The 17,731-nt window shown below is 35.0% G+C and overlaps 2 protein-coding genes across 2 annotated transcripts in view; both read right to left on the minus strand.

Annotated features, from left to right (window-relative positions):
- The window catches only part of LOC118265114 (uncharacterized), a 139,953-nt gene that overhangs the window by 33,427 nt on the left and 88,795 nt on the right, over positions 1-17,731 (minus strand). The window lies entirely within an intron of this gene.
- On the minus strand, positions 1,112-10,991 carry LOC118264932 (neuromedin-U receptor 2). Its single transcript, XM_035577602.2, has 4 exons — positions 9,992-10,991; positions 8,085-8,182; positions 6,223-6,327; positions 1,112-1,359 (listed from the first exon to the last, which is right to left on the minus strand). Exons 1-4 carry the CDS (start codon positions 10,743-10,745, stop codon positions 1,279-1,281), a joined length of 1,038 nt encoding a protein of 345 aa, XP_035433495.2. The 5' UTR covers positions 10,746-10,991; the 3' UTR covers positions 1,112-1,278.

Here is a 17,731-nt window from a genome sequence, read left to right on the forward strand (position 1 = left end):
CTATTTGTCCTCAGCACTTTAGCATAGTCCTGAGGTACATATTGATGTCACTTTACTACATGTTGTTACATCACGTTGATTCCATTCACGTTACATCTTTTTTTACTTATCGTTTAGGACACATATTTCTATACATCTTCTATTCGGTGACATTATCTCTTTTACATACTTTCATAAATGCTCGCTAGTTTTATTTATTCGATATTCTATTTTTATCTTTATCTCTTTTCTCTAAAGAATGTATTTGCACAACGTTTTAGTGATAGCATTAATAACTATACTTTTGGATTAAAGTCAATTAGGTATGTTGAAACTGCCTCGTTGGTCAAGTGATCGCAAGTGGGACTGCTGGGGAAGGGGTTTCGGGTTCGATTCCCGGGTCGTGCAAAGTAAACCGGTTTTGCTAAAATTTCGCAGTAGTAGCACGAGGTCTGGAATCATGCCCATTATATAGTAATAGTCTCACCCCCAATTATATGGGACTTATAACACAAATGGTGAAAAGTGGGTGTGCATTGCATATTCCCGTAAATGTATTTTAATATTAAAAGTAACTCAGTCTTATAATTTTACTATCAACCCTACTAAATAATCTGGGTCAATGTACGGATTCTAATATTAAGGTTATTATGCCATTAAGTAGGTTGTGTAACATTCCATGAAACTTGCAATGCGTCCCCAAAACTAATTACAAACTCCATTATTATATTATTAGACATGGCCATAGCCTCGAGGTTCACAGACAATTAAACAATTCAGGGGTACATAATTAAATCAATAACAATCAAATTGTGAAACTGACATTTTGTACGTAATCCTTTTTTTAGTAAAATAAAAAAGAAGCTGCTGTAAAATACTTTTTACAATGCAAACTTTTTCGTGATATTTTTTAACAATAATGCTGGCCATATTAGCGCAAAACACTGAGGATGCCATTACAGACATTTACAGATGTATATTTTATTTCATTTTAATGGTATTTTGATAGCTACTATGCCATTACTAAAGTTTATAAAAATGTATTATTAACTTTTTGGTTAAAATTAAAAAAAATGTAACGCGGAATAAATAAAAATCAATTAGAAATGTATTTATTTTTCAGATCCTTATTTTATTTTACATACAACTCTAAATGTTGTTTCATTCATACATATAAGAATAAACCCATTATAGCTATATTTAATTAAATCTAATAGAGACAAAAATATTAAAATAATAGCTACAATATGTTTATTACATGTTTATAAATAAGACAAAGTTTGTATTATTAAACAATTATTACACTATTGAATCGTGGGTTGACATTGTCTTTTGTGTTATGCTGCTTCGGCTCAAAACACGTGGTGTCTTCAATAAATCCTGGAAAAAACGATTTTTTTATTATTAACATTGTCCATAAATAGATATTAGGTACTTTACATCGTAGATATTAAGATCTAAAATAAAACGACGTGGTGACAGCCTTACTAATCCGTTGTCAGAAATAGAGTACCTACCTAAGTATTTGTTTTTCTATTTCCAGACAGTTTTTAGAAAATAGACTCTTAATGCTGTATTCAGAGTCATTTAATAGTTATTTCACCCATTCCTTAACAATTGTTTTCGGAACAAAATTAAGGAATAGTTTAAGTAATCATTAAATGTCTCTGAGTGCGGCAGTTAGATTATTTATTGACGGACGAAATACAATTATGTTAAACTCCATTATAAATTGAGATTCGATTAGTACCTAATTAATGAAATCTAAAACTATCATCTCACAAAACCATTAGAGGCAACAATATATTTGGAGTATAGTTTTAAAAATGGTCGCAGTGATTTATTACTCACAAAATTGATGGTTTAGGAAAGGAATATTTATCTCCCCATCTCGACCCTGACACTTTTTCATCCCCTTTGAGGTCGGCTGACCTTTATACAAATCGAAAATTAATCAGAATGTCAGTGGCTATTAGTTGATATTGTCAAGGACGAGTAGTCAGAGTTGACGAGAAATTTCTCGTAATGCTAATGGGTTTTTATTTCTATAACTTCAGAACTGTGGGAGACCCATACTTCGGCACGAATGCACTGGCTTGACCGGAGTGATATCACGGCCTCACAGAAAACCGTCGTGAAACAACGCTTGCGTTGTGTTGTGTGAGTGAGGTTACCGGAGGCCCAATTCCCAATCCCCGATTCCCCAACAGTCCTTAAATTCTTAACTCCCAAAAGGCCGGCAATGCACTTGTAACGCCTCTGGTGTTTCGGATGTCCATGGGCGGCGGCGATTGCTTTCCATCAGATGATTTGACTGATCGTTTACTGGCTATTACCATAAACAAACAATTTCTAAATTTAAAAAATACATAATATTCCGATCACTTTTCCGAAATACTGTTCAGCTGAAATAACATTATATAAGGTAAAAAAATTGCTAGTCTAAATTATCGAACTAAGCTACTAAAATTTGATAAATAAATATTACATTTTACTAAATAAGTATCTCAATATTATGTTCGCATTATAGACTCACAATGTAATAAGCTGGGATACTTTAAAGGCAACTGTAACCACATTACGCCACGTGCTCTGATCCTTATTACATTTTCATTTACTTTCCACACGTTTAAAACGATCGTACACGTGCATCGTCATATATAAGTAAGGGTTTACGTAATCAAATTGTGGACAAAACTCTTTACCTACACCCCACAATATTCCAGACCTATTTTTATGGTGATTCTAGGAATTTCTATACACAATTTGTTTATTTGAAAGGTGTTGTCCAATCTTTCGACCAATTCCTATAACTGTTCCACTTTCTTTTGCAAAGTACTCGTGTGAAAAGTTTCATTTTTAGATAGGTCTTTCGACTGTTTATCGCTCTGTATGAAAATATGAGTTCTTAGTTGATATTTGGGTACCTGAGGATAAGTTCTGAGAATAAGGTTTGATTATTAGGGCATAGTGATAGCCGAGAATTAGTTATATGTATCTAGGAATCTATTTTTTTATTAGAAGTTTTCTGTTAATATTTTTAGCGTCGTGTATGAATCTATTTGTATTATAATTGGTATTGTCGAATTCATCTGCAGTTATATTATTTTCTTCTTGAAACATTACATAAAATTATTCTAAATATTTGTACAGATTTTATCCCGTATTAAGCTGAACAATAGCTTGTAACAACTAACAATGGTTCCACTCGAAATGGCTGTTCATTACGAGCTACTTGTTTGGCAGAATTCCAATTGAACTTTGACTGCGTCGCGCTCATGGGTGCTTCATTCATTCCATTCCATTCAATAAATACTTTTTAATAGACAATTATTTATATGGATTCTCTTTATGATGTCAGATGGATGATGTATTACTTTGCTAACTATAGTAACAGTATAACTTTTCCTTAAAATTGTAAGGTTACCACTAGCCTATTATCTATTATATAAAAATAAGTCGGGTTTTCCTTCCTGACGCTATAACTCCAGAACGCACGAACCGATTTCCACGGTTTTTCATTCGTTGGAAAGGTCTCGGGCTCCGTGAGGTTTATAGCAAAAAAAAAATCAGGAAAAATTCAAGAGAAAAGCCAGAAAACCGGGAAAATAATCGGTGGCGAAACGGAGTTCGCCTGGTTTGCTAGTCAGATTATATGTACGTATGACTAGCTGATTAGTGTTGCAAGCGCCATGATCACGGATCACGGATGAAATATCGGAAACTCACAAAAAATAATAAACATGGTAAATATCCCGTTTTAAGTTGTAATGATATTACTAGTGAATATGTCAGTTTAAAAACTTGTAAAGAACGATCATACATAATAGAATGAATACATAATTAAAGTGCACTTTGATTCCAAAAAGACACTAGATATCAGTAATTTTGAAAAAAGTAATATCAGTGGAAAACGACAAACTATTCGACTATGAAATTGCCTTCAGCACTTGACGATTGAATTGTCAGTTGCATATTATAAAATGCGTCGAATTTCACTAAGATGTCAATTTTATATTTTTGTATACTATATATAACTATATAACTTCTAATAAGCAATTAAGATATATATAACTTCTAATAGGCAATTAAGATATAACCAGTAGGTAAAGACTGAAGACTGCTGATGAAACGAAAGAGGTAGGTATATTAGATTCGTGGCAATTGGAGTTCCATTGCATCTACCTACCCTCACGAGAGACAAGCGTGAGGTTATGTACGTTAATTGGAATTTGTTATGAAATCCTTTACATTTTATAGGAACTACGGACGTATTTCTACATAGTTTTGACTATCCACAGTTTAGGAGTAACGATATTGTTTCACTCCTACACTCAATCACTCGAATTTCCAAGTTCCAGTGACTGCGTTGCACGTTGCACTAAAATGTAGCTTCGAGATACAACAAAATTGCCGATCACTGAATTTAAAACTGGCGTGGTATGTGAACGGAGTGTAGCGTTCCGACACTTGCAGCTTTTAGCAATGGCCGACAACGATTTATATTGTTGTACTTGTTTTTCAGTTGCTCGATACAATGTCGTCTAGAGACCTTTTTAATATCTTTACATATTATGTATATTTTAACAGATAGACGCTCATATATTATCAACTCTTCTAATGTAGTCTACATTAAGCTGTTCACATTGCAATACATTTTAACTTTCACCATTTCTTCAAGGCTATTTGAAAGTCATTTGTCTACGAACTGAGCTCGGAATAATAACTTTATTTACTATTCTTGTCTTGTGGTCAATGTGAGGCTAAGCTAAATGTGTCTGACTACTTCTTCAGCACAAAATGTGATATGACAACATAGCCGGAGGTAATATAATAAAGCACAGATGTGTTTTATCGGGTCGTAAAGCTGCAGCAGACCGGACGGTGGCAACGACAAACACTTGTATGCAGACAGATTTATATTCACTTAAAAGTAGTCGCTGAAGCGATTCTTGACTACGATAGTTTATTAGAGGTGCCAGCTTTGCAGGGCAAGGAAATGGATGATGTTAGTCTCAAGACCATCTTCAGCTGGTCAGTATCGTTTATGATATAAGTGTAGATAAGTATTTATTTATATTTATTTTTACCGAGCACATCGGTATTGTTCACATACATAACCATATGAATTTACCACAACTGGGTAGATGACTAATTTCTATTTTTAGGGGAACAAATACTTTCGAATAAATATTGATTTGATATATCGCATAACGTCACTACTAGGTACGTTTCATACGTAGAAATTGCGTATTTGCTCCAAAATTAAGTATTGTCATCATATGACAAAATAAATAAATACGTGTCTAATATTTTTTCATTACCTAACTGATGGACTAAATAGATTTTTAATTTTCATACCTCGTCATCATCCCTTTTATTTAGTTTCACTATTTTGGTGATTAAAGGTATCGATATGACGAATAGATCACAGTTGTGCGTATAATTAATCCGTGAGCTCTCGATAGTTATAGAGTTAAAGCATAGAGCTTAGAGCATTAATATTAATTGTGTTCCTAATTACAATATAGTACCTGTGAACATTATAGAGATTTGTTAGTAGCGAATTAGTGCTAGCTTACAGTAGCGAACTACTTCGAATTAAATAATTTATTGACGATTGATACTATACTTGAATAATGTTTAGTCATAGAATAAAATAGAATAGAATTTGCATAGAATAAAATAAATTGAATTTAAAGATCATAAGTCATATATGGGATTTTAGAACATTCTATTTGCCTAATTTGGATAAATTATTTATTTCCATTCCATTCAATAAATACTTTTTAATAGACAATTATTAATATGGATTCTCTTTATAATGTCAGACGAATGATGTACGAGTATTACGTTACTAACTAAAGTAACCGTCTAAAGTAACCATATGACTTTTACCTCCAATTTATAAGGCTACAATTAACCGATTACCAGATTATTAGTATTGACTAGCTGATACCCCCAGCTTTGCTTACGTGGACTACGGAAATTGTGACTTCATTTAAGAAAATAAACATAGTCTAAATTACTCCTTAGTACATTAGCTATCAGCCAGTAAAAGTCCCTTCAAAATAGATAAGTATCCATTATAGATTTTCGAAAACTACCGAGCAATTCCCGGGATTTATTCCCGAAGTAATGACCTCGCTCAAGCTATGCATCTTCAAAACTATCGACAACTTCGCCCCCGACTAAAGTTCAATCGACCCTTCAACACTAAGTTCCAAGTTAATCTTTACTTACTTTAAACGCTTGTCGAAATTTCCGGGACATTAGACTGTAAAGTATTGGGTTCGCAGCTGTAGACATGTAGCCATTATAACAGAGGTAGTTGACAATCTTCCACACCTGAAATATATTGTAAAATGTTACAGTATAGTTAAAGTATTATAAATGCGACAGTTTGTGAGTGAGTTTGTTTATGTGTATGTATGTTTGTCAACCAAGTCAAAACGGCTGATGGGATCAGGTGTATATGGAACATGGGGAAGATTATGGTCTAGAATAACATATAGGCATACAGATAGATGAAGGTGTCGTGGTAGCCCGGAGTTTTACGACGCCTGCTCCTCATGTATGAGGGCGTGGGTTTGAAACCTACCAACGGTAAGTACCAATGTGACTTTTCCTAGTTATATGTACTTTTTAAGATTATTTAGACACTACTGACAAACGGTGAAGGAAAACATCGTGAGGAAACCTGGGCTTATAATTTCAAATTATAAGTTTGAAATCGCCAACCCGCATTGAGCAAGCGTGGTGATTAATGCTCAAAACCTTCTCCATACGAGAAGAGGCTTTGGTCAGCAGTGGCCACTAATAGGCTGTTGATGTGATACACATATATTATATCCCCCCGGGACACGAGCGAAACCGCTGACAGAAGCTAGTTTTATATATAAATTTTACGCTATGTAAGTATTTTTCTTGTTAAAAATTTCCATTTTTATTACACCACGTTGATATGTTGTGAGATTAAGCGTGTAATATTAAATAAGAGTTTTAATGATCGAGCACTCCAGGGATGTGCAGCAGACTGTGCAACTGTATACGTTTGAACTCTAATTACTTTGCACTTTGCATGAAAAACGTTTATTCGAAATAGCTTGTTTTGTTTTTAGTTAGGACTAGCGCTTCGCTTGCGACTTTGTTTGATTGAGTTTTTACTCTACTCCTACGGGAGCTTGAAATGGCGAGATAAAATGTAAGTATGTAAAATCTATTCTGCGGTAACTAACTGACAATGTAGCTACGTATACAAAGAATCATCAGATTCAAATGAGATCATCATGTTATATCGTATGCACCTTTTACTATTAAATTCCAGTCAAACATAGATAAGACAAACATTAAAATTTTTGTTGTAAGTATAAAATTTTAATTGGTATATTTGTAGTAATTTCAACAATTTTAATAACAAAGTTTTAGTTTCAATAAAACTAAAAAGATGAATGTATCAGAGTGAAATTTCAAAGTATTATTTAGACACAATATGCGAATTTTCAGCTTATGAATATTAATACATTATTATGAAAGTTGGCAAAGGGCCCTGGAGACTCGGCCTTGGTGACTTATGACCTGTTACTATCCTATTATGAGGGCAAACGTAGATTCCTCTCCGTGTTTAAATATAATACAGGAGATACAGAAAACAGAGTATAAGTATACTACAATGTCTTACTAAATATTGGAACATATTATTTTACGTAAGATTGACTTGACTGCACGGTTTTTGCGGTTTCAATACTCGATTAACCGATCTTATTCAAAATTAAATGTCGTTGCCCGGAGGCTTAAGACGCTCCTCATGCATGATGGTGCGGGTTCGAAACCTACCAACGGTAAATACCGACGTGACCTTTTTCCGACTTTTTATATGAAATTTTTTAGACACCACTGACAAACGGCGAGGGAAAACATCGTGAGGAGACCTGGGCTTATAATTTCTAATTATAAGTTTGAAATCGCCAATCTGCATGATGAGTAAGCGTAGTGATTAATTTTCAAACCTTCTCTGGGTAAGAACAAGCCTTTGGTCGGCAGTGGCTACTAATAGGCTGTTGCTCAGTTACACAATGATTAGGTAATTTTCTATTTATACTTACATTGTAATAGTCTTCATATTTGAATTTCGGGAATACTGTCATGATACGGAATATGCAATAGGGTGTCCATGAGAGAAAGAATGAAGCTGCAACGGCCGCTGCAAATAAAATAATAAACACTATAGAACAAGTAAAGATACTCTCACCTAGAGAATAATTAGTAATCGTCTTATTGTGGTTCATTTCTAAGTATAATGACGTCCTGCGGACTGCATAGGGTGTTACCGGGATTCCCGCTCAGGAGTAGAAACAGGGATTGCTTTTAGTCATTAAAAGTAGAAACAAAAGTAAAAGAAAAAACAGGAGTAGAAACAGGGGTAGTTTTTAGTCAGTAAAAGTCTGACACTCCCTCTCGCCTCGCCTAAGGCGAGAGAAACCATTAAAAAAAAGTATAATGACGTATTGTCTAGAATCTTCAACCAGTCCATAAATACATACAAATTAGCATAGATTGTGTTATGTATTTTCTTCCTAAGTTCTAATAAAAAATAAATTTAAATAATGTTTCTTTATATAATATTATTATAATATATTTATTATAATATAATTTTCGTTTTAAATTAAAATGTTAGGGAATTTTAAATTGTCTATAATTACCTTTTGGCGTTATATTAATGGCTTTATTAAAGTTATTTATATGTTAGTTAAATAAATAAGTTAAATAACTACTAAGTATTATTAATCGTATAAAGTTTTAATTCAGCATAGTTTAACATTACAGCATAGTTGCTTTAAATGTAATATCCTCTACTGTTGTTTCTAAGAAGGAAACGAGCGCGTTCGTAGAATGAGTCTAACTTAAGTTCACAAGATGCATTACGAAAGCTCGCACGGACTGTTAAGCAAAGTAATAAACACCAGTTACTGGAAACTCCTGCATACAACTTTGATTCATATTATTAAAGCAGAAGAATCTATTTATGAAACAAAGATTTATTAAATTCCTTTGATTCTATAGTCCTTACAGGAATTTATTTGTCGTTGGTTTGTTTATCTTACTGCTGTTCTTAAAAACATTCTATGGTCACTTACTTAAACTAGTTCTTAGTAACGCTTTTTTTCCGAAAACTATTGCTAAGGACTGGGTTAAGTAATCATTAAATAAATCTAAGTACGGTGGTCTCTATCTGTAATTAGATTATTTGGCTGTATTCTAAAACTGATATAAAGCATAACTGCCGTACGCAGAGACTTTTTATAAGTCCAAAAAACATGCTAAGGACTGGGTTAAGTAAACTTTAAATGACTCTATACGGCGGTAAGTCTAAGAAAGAAAATCACATCTTTTTCTCTCATTATATTCACCCAAAGTTTGTTGTTAAAAACTTGTTTCCGTGTTGTGAAATTTTACACCGAAACAAAGCCCTTAAAAATAAATTACTTTGATGAACTTGTTACTTGTTTAAAACGAGTGCGCGTGTCACTCTTGACCGGTTTTTCTTCAGTCCTCTCCTTTTGTGAAGCAATTACTAAAGGAATTCTAGAGAATTTCCCTTTTTCTTCATTAAAAAGCTATAAATAATCTCAAAGTCACTTTGATTTAAACTAAAGAATAGTTGTAATTTTACTCAGAAAATTAGACAGGCAGTTTTCTGGAACTCGCTCAAGCAACATTATTTAATGCCACTTAACGTAATTTTTTTCTTATTTTTATTGAACACGTTGCCCCACACTAGGATCTTTTCCTATATTGTGGGTGCGTTTACAAACAAACAATTTCAAATGCACTTGATACCCAGCCTCGAAACAACCATTTGAATTTGTGAATCACATAAAGAGTTGCTCCGTGCGGGAATCAAAACTACTATACATTGCACGGCAGCATGCAACTGTGCAGTCAAGCACGACTAATAAGAGCTATTGAAATTAACAATAAGTATTATTAAGATTAGTACAATATTACTTACCAATCATTTTCGCCGCCTTGTCTCTGTTCTGTTTCCCAACAACCGGACTACCTCGCAACTTCTTCTGTGCCGTCTTCAATTTTATCATTATTTTGATGTACATTATCAGAATCGTAGTCATTGGTATTAGAAAGAATACGAAAACTTCAATCGCAACCACGTAGCTCACAATTTTCGTCAAGGAATAGTAACAAAACACGTATTCCTTTCTTTCCAAGAGGTCGATGTAGAACACGTCAGGGATACAAAAACTCAATGATAGGAGCCATATAACACCAACGATTTTGAAGACCCGAGAATTCAACGTCAGCTTTTGACGAAAAAAAGGTTTCATCACTATTATGTACCGTTCGATCGTAAAGGCCGTGATGATGAGTAGGCTGCAGTTACTCAGAATATCCCAGAGAATGTAATGTATTCGGCATCCTACTTCTCCGAGAGGATAGAAGTCGGGTACGAAGATAATGTAAATATCCAGTGGAATGAAGAGAGCAGTCAGTAGGTCTGTAATGGCGAGGTTGGCGAGGTAGCAGTTCGTTGGAGTCCGCATGGTACGGTCCTGGGCGATCACAACTAGGGTGCAGACATTCCCGATAACGCTCACAGTCATGTATATTCCAAGAATTACACTGATAGCGATTTTGACTGTGAAGGTATCTTCTAAGACCATCCCGTCATCGTAGAACGCCATACCAACTGGCCCGAAGAAAGAGAAGGAGTTGTTCTCGTAATCGCTTTCATTTATCAAAGACATTTTACGTTTTTCCTATCAAAAAGTCTTACAGCTTAGAAGAAAATTATTAATTTAATTTGGTCCAATTATGACCCCCACAGTTTTAATATAATTATGTATCCGATATACCTATTAACTGTGCACAATGTCGCTCTGGCTAGCGATAGGGAAGTACTGATAAAAGAAATTTTGTCAGGGCCTTGACGCGCCCCTATACAGCGTGATGTTAAGGGAAGATTTTATTTCGTTTCATTTTGATAATGTTTTAATCAAATTGAATAAATTGAAATGTAGCCATCAATTTTTATGGCGGCATTATATTTTCTTTTCGACATTTAATGCAATTGCTTCAGAGTAATTTATTTCGCGTGATTTGACACGTCTTGTTTAAGATATCGTTCAAAAAATGTTAAACGATCTCATTACGTGTAGCAATTGATATACCGTACACATTTATTTCTTCTTCTTCATATAAATAAATCGCATTTGCAGAAATGAATAAACCGAGCTCATTTATTACTCGACTGACCGACCATTTTGTCGACCTGGGAATCCAACCCTGAATCTCGTTAGTGGCTTAAACAGAATACATGAGCAGTTTATCTTGTGTAAGTTATCTATAAATTGGAACTTATTACTGCATACTTAAGGGTTTACTACTAATAATTTTGTTTGTAGAACATAAAGACTACATTGGTGTTATAATGTTGTTTGAAAAAGTAGGGATTAGGTACAATATGTCGTAGTTTATACTTATCCCTCGTAAAAATGGCACGTTTTATACCGTATAAGCCTTCTTCTGAACTTTGCCTGTATGACGATAAACGTGGCTAACTTTGTTCGTGGCTATTAACTAGAAACCTTGTCTTAGTGTTCGCTCGTTAGGACTTACGTCTTGGCAAAGGTCCTTCGAAGAAGTGAATTACCAAGAGAATGTATTATAGGTGATAATGTCTGTCATTCGGTTTTTATGCTCATTTTGCCTAAAGTGACGTCTTAAGCTAGTTTAATTTTTACGGTGAGTAACCTAAATGATTTTTACGTTATTTTACGCTTGATTTTTATCAATTAATTTTTCCATGAAAATTTTCCGTAGGCTTCTAATAAAAAGATATCCAAAATATAAAAGATCATTAGGGTACTATTGGTTCCAAAATCAGAAATAATTAAATGCTAATAAACATTGAGAGTTTATTAGACGCTTATACATCTTCTACCATCAAGCTGTCCTTCAATCCACGATCTTTAAATTGAAAAACTTTTTCCTAATTCTTTCCTGTCGGTTCTTGACTCAGCACTGACATTACTTTGGCATTTTCCTTCCCAAATTTTCACCTACAGCGTGGCACATTTACAGCGATGCAGAGAGGTGATAAAAAAATATATCGGTGCCCTAAAACATTCCTTTATTGTTATTACAGAGTTCGATTACGCTAAATCGATTTTGATCTTTACCACCCTCTGCACAAAAGACCGGGAAAGTGAATTAGATTTTACTTTATGGCAAATAACGTCATATTGAACTGGATAAGTATTTATTTTTGGAGTCTGTAAGTCACTTTTCGGAAGTGGTTGATTTTAAAACGTTTTTTCAAAAGGGATTTAAAGATAACGTAAGCATTTGAAAAGCGAATTCAGTAAGTTAGTACGATAATATAATTATTTATGTGTGGTGTTTCAGTTAATGCATTATTTGTTTACATTGCATTTCTTAACAAAAATTCTTCACATTAGATGGATTAAATCACGAACTATATTAAAGTACTAATTTTTATTCATATGCAAACGAAATAATAAATAAAGACTGCATAAAATACAAAAAGCACTTAAAAAAAACCAACATAAAAAACAGTAGCCCTTAAAAAAACGCACACCCTGAATATGAAAGTAATTGAGTTGATCTAAACAAGCGGTCAAATTGGCGGCAACCATACAGTGCAGACGCATGGTCACCCCTAATTGAAATTACAGCTTGTTGTAGAACACAGCGTTATAATATACGCCGCGACGAGAAAAGGAGAATCTCTTCGTTTACGTCTACTTATTGTCTGATGACATGAAGACTTTTGTTGAATTGAATTTGTGTTACATTGACACGTCTTGTGATATAATTTTTTGTTTTTATCCACTTTCAGGGATGTTAAAATTTATTCCAAGTAAATTTTGATTATGATTACCCATTACTTACAACTTAAAAATACCTAAACAGGAATAAAAACTAAAATAAAGAAAAAAATCTCTTCTTTAGGCATCGAAGTAGTCGTCGTAATTTACTTTCCTGAGGGTAAATACATAATATGTGTGTGATAGTATTGCGTAAATAAAAAAGTATTTATATTTAAAGTGTTAAAGTCTGACTCGTGCAGTCACACTGTATGATTGACCGGGGATTGATCAACAGGCTGCCACGCAACGTGTAGCGGGTTCGATCCTTCCAAGGAGCAACTCTTTGTGTGATCTACAAATAGTTATTTCTAGTCTAGCGCAAAGCTTAAAAAAAGGTATCATCATCAGGTGTCATGGAGCCATCATGTTTATTGCTTGTACCTTTTCTTGCAATACCTTTATTAAAAAACATATGAAAACATCGCATTTTATTATCAAGTTATAAATAAGAGAATAAGCTGTAGGTACTGGTACCTACGACTGATTAATTGTTAAGAAAGGATTTTAGAAAAATTCTCACGCGAACTAACTGGTTAAAACTGGTTTGAAAACATTAGAAATATTAAATAGTTTTATGAAAAATTCTTTTTTGCCTGGGTACTTACTTTTTTTTAAGAAATACCCAGACATAAACGTAGAAAAACGCTGTTTCTCGTTACTTAAATGTGACAAATAGATATAAATATAATAAGTTGCAAAACAGTGATAGATTGTTATTTAGATAATAACTTCTATATATGTATTATATAAAACACATAATATTTTGCACATACATAAAATTAAATCGTCCCTTTAGTTTAACATGTACACACCGCGTAGATCACAGGTGACCTTCGTTAGCGGAGCCTTCAATAGTCTTCTATCGGCAGTCGAAGGCTTAAAGGGTTTTTACCGATGCATTAAAAGGTAACATTCACCTTTCACCAGTACACATTTTGTATGAAGCTTAATTATGTCAAAATTGTATCTCCAGTAAGCAAATCTACAGATAGATAGGGTATTGAAATTGGTCGTTAAACTGCACTGCAGTTTGGGTTTAGACTATTAAATAAATGATAAAATATTTATCGATTCTGTTTTCATGACAGGGTTCTATTATATTTTTTTATTCTCAAAAAGTAGTTGTCATCAAATACCTTACTGGTATAAATATACTAATATAAAGTAAATAGGCACATGAATAATGTGCCTATGAAGAAAAATATCTGAATAAACGTTTTTTGCCATAGTTTTTTGATTTCCTAGCATTAGTTATGACATACCTATTACAATATTATAGCTGTTTGACAGCCTATAAGCATTGTTACCTTCATCAATATAGAATATTTAGATGTTAAACAAGTAATACATAAAACTATCGCTAAGGAATGGAATTCCTTGCCGGAGTCTGTGTTTCCTACAAAATATAACTTGGGTGTCTTCAAGTCCCGAGTGAACAGGTTGCTCATAAATCATCGCTTACCACCAGGCGAACTGGTGGCCAAACGTCATCCTATAAAGTATTAAAAAAACATTTTTTTTATGTTAAACGGTCTCAAAGAACTCTACTCTACCAATCAAGTCCGTTTCATATCCATAGTGGAAGTAATTATGGAAACAAATAGATTATATGTAATACTATGTATATGGTCATCAAGATGAAGAGTGTGTACCAAACATCAGTTGGATCTGTCGTCAAGGAGGGGGTGAAAATCCAATTACTAAAGACCCAAACAAACACATGAGTCAAGCTAAATAAAACCGTTTAAAATAGATGTTAAATTTGGATGCTTTAAGAGAGTAAGTAATGTGTTTATGAAAATACTTTTCCTAATTTAAGACTACGACTTTATTGGTACGCACATAAAAATCAAGTTATTTTCCGTAAATGTTTATTTTAGAAAAAAATTCTGAAGAAATATTTTTCTTGGCTTTGAGTGCGTACTATTTGTAGGCAAAAACCAGTAACGTAAAATTGGTTGAATAGGAATCGAGAGTTTAATAAAAACAGAAGAAGTGTTAATATATACTATGAAGAATTTCCCAACACCTATTCAACCTTCTACTGCCTTTATCCACCTTTCGATTTCTATTCACCCTGTTTAACACAAAAAAAGTGTTACGAACGGCTCCATTAAAAAAAATACTTCTGCAAAATTAACCAAATCGATCCAGCCGTTCTTGAGCTCTAACGGGATGGACGAACACAAACTTTTTATATGGTGTATGTTGATAAAAATTCGGGTAATAGTGGTGTAACTTAAGCCCAATTTAGTGAGTGGCCCTTGTTGTATTGAATGTCATAACCATAATGCATGTCATCAACCTGCCTCGCCCACCTCACATAATTAATCAACAATGACAGCAGAACGTACTCTGCTACGTATTTTGAACTATTAAGGTTTATATCCTTATCTACATTTTTAGCTTAAAAATTGTTATGGAGATTAGCAAGCAATGTATGGCAATTGGTTAGGTTCATCCCTGCAAACTTAATAGAATTTTAACTGTCGGGAGTATAATTTCTTTTTCCTTCAACTCTGCTCACCGCGTGTTCCTGCTCCTGTGGGCATTCGTTCATTAAAATCAGCTACGACGGCTTAAGTTACTCATTGAAGGATATTTTTTGTGTAAGTACTAAGTGCTATTAAACAATACAGAAGATGACAAAATCCACATATCACAAGTCTCCGTGTGTCTGAATCAAATTAGGAGCAACAAGTGGGTTGTTACTCGTGTTGTGATCGTAAGCAATAAAAATAATCTAATTGGCTAAATTGAAGAGCATGTAGTATTGTGTTAAGCATATACACGAAACATTTAATGGGATTAATGAAAAGATGATCTAAATATGATACTCACGTATGTATATTAACACAAAAAGTATTTACATTACCACATTAAGTAGATTTGGTTGCAAGCACGACTGCCTAACAGGGAATTTAATTCCCGTGTCCGCTGAGGTACCTTTTTTTTTTTTTTTTTTGAGGGGGAAAATCATCCAATGACTTCTCCCGCCTTGGGTGAGGCAGGAGGGAGTGTCAGACTCTTACTGACTAAAAACCACCCCGTTCCTTCTCCTGCTTTGAGCCGGAGCCCCGGTAACCTTTTACGTTGTCCGCAGCTCCGGATCAGGCATCAGCCCTACTGGGCCCCATCTGTGGTGGTCTGGCTCTTTGAGGCGCGCGCGGAACGCGACGCGCCGTACGCACGGGTCTGGTTCTGGTCGGGCGGCGAGCTACCCTTGCTCGCCGTCCGCAGACCCGCACTTACGGTGGCCGGAGATCGTCACGCGATCCCCGACGCCCGGAGTGTCTTCTGCGGCGGCTGGGGCGTGAGGAGGATCGTTCCCTCACGCGCTCCGCCTCCTCCTTAGCTAGCATGACTGCTTCGCAGAAGGAGGAGACGGCGTCCCATTCCCTCTCGCTCCGCATCATGGCCTGAACCAAAGCCGGACGCGAGAGGTCACCGTCGCCGATCACATCCCTAAGGACACGGCGGTGCTCAGCCCATGCAGGGCACACCGCTACTGTATGCTCCACCGTGTCCTCCGGGTGATCCACGCAATGCCGACACCCGGGCGTTTCCTCCCGCCGAATCCGAAACAGGAACCTACCGAAACTTCCGTGTCCGGTAAGCACCTGCGTCAGGCGGTAGGTGAGGACGCCGTGACGCCTCTCTAGCCACTCCTCAAAGAGGGGACTTACCGCTGCTATAACAGCGAGCCCAATATTATTGTTTTTTTATTCTGATTCTAAATTACAGTATAGGCTTAAAGTGTGCCCGATATTGAGCAATTGGCAATATTTAAGGGATATGAAACAAAAGAAATTGATCATTATCTCATAAGACATACATATATGGGACAAAACTAATTGAAGAAACATAATCGCAATTAGGGATGTAGAGCTAGAACATTAAAGGACATGTAGGTTAACGTGGATTACGTAGTAGGTAACCTTCTTTGACTGTTGAACCCACGATTACAGTGAAGGCGTTTAAAAATAGATGTTTACAAGCTCGCCCTACGCGTCATAATATTTTCTTTAGCTTCATTATGACGGTGGTTGGTACCTAAATAGCAACTATGACATAGTATCCTTAAGTTCCAAAACACGTGTCAAGCTAATTTTATAGGTGTTAAATATGCCTTATGCTCCTTGGAAGGGTAAAAAGTAATGATATCCTTGGTCAAGTGAGACTCAGGTGCAATTACTGGGTCGGGCAAAATGAAATAAGGATTTTCGGTTTTTCGAAAACTCAGTATAAGAATTAGAGCCAAGTATTGTGTCTTTGTTGCAAAAGGTTCACCTCCTACTATAAGGGACTCATAAAATAACTAAAGTAAAGTGGATGTGTTATATTGAAAACGTGCACTTCAACGTAAGTCCCTTTTTTAAGGGGGAAAATCATCGGTTGTCTTCTCCCGCCTTGGGTGAGGCCAGAGAGAGCGTCAGACTCTTACTGACTAAAACCACCCCGTTCCTACTCCGGTAAGCCCGCTAGATAGTCTGCAGTTCTGGCTACCCCTAATAAACACCTTACCAAAAAAGTTAGGAATAAATATGTAAAATAGCGGGTGAAAAACGTTTGAATCCATACTCAATGCTTTTACTGTAGTGATGTTGGATCACGCCCATTTGTAAAGCCTAAATTATAAGGTTATTGTCACTTCTCCTCTATCTCTATCTCTGTAGGAAATGCAATCGTTAAATACCAAAAAAATAAGATGATGTAAGTACGTACATTAATAAAACTCGTGGACTTTTAAGATAAATTGTAATGTAAACAAAATATATTGTTGTTATGCAAATCTCAGACTGATTTACCTAAAGAAATATTGCGTGATTCACACGAGAAAC

This window comes from Spodoptera frugiperda, chromosome 28, assembly GCF_023101765.2.
Source record: "Spodoptera frugiperda isolate SF20-4 chromosome 28, AGI-APGP_CSIRO_Sfru_2.0, whole genome shotgun sequence".
NCBI classification, from domain to species: domain Eukaryota; kingdom Metazoa; phylum Arthropoda; class Insecta; order Lepidoptera; family Noctuidae; genus Spodoptera; species Spodoptera frugiperda.

Bases quoted from the DNA above. Each gene is read 5' to 3' on its own strand.
- LOC118264932 (XM_035577602.2), bottom strand. From the start codon at position 10,745: ATGTCTTTGATAAATGAAAGCGATTACGAGAACAACTCCTTCTCTTTC. The intron at 8,183-9,991 runs GTAAGTAATATT...TTTTATTTGCAG, and splicing joins CAAGGCGGCGAAAATGATTG to CGGCCGTTGCAGCTTCATTC. The intron at 1,360-6,222 runs GTAAGTAAAGAT...CGTTTTTTCCAG, and splicing joins AATTTCGACAAGCGTTTAAA to GATTTATTGAAGACACCACG.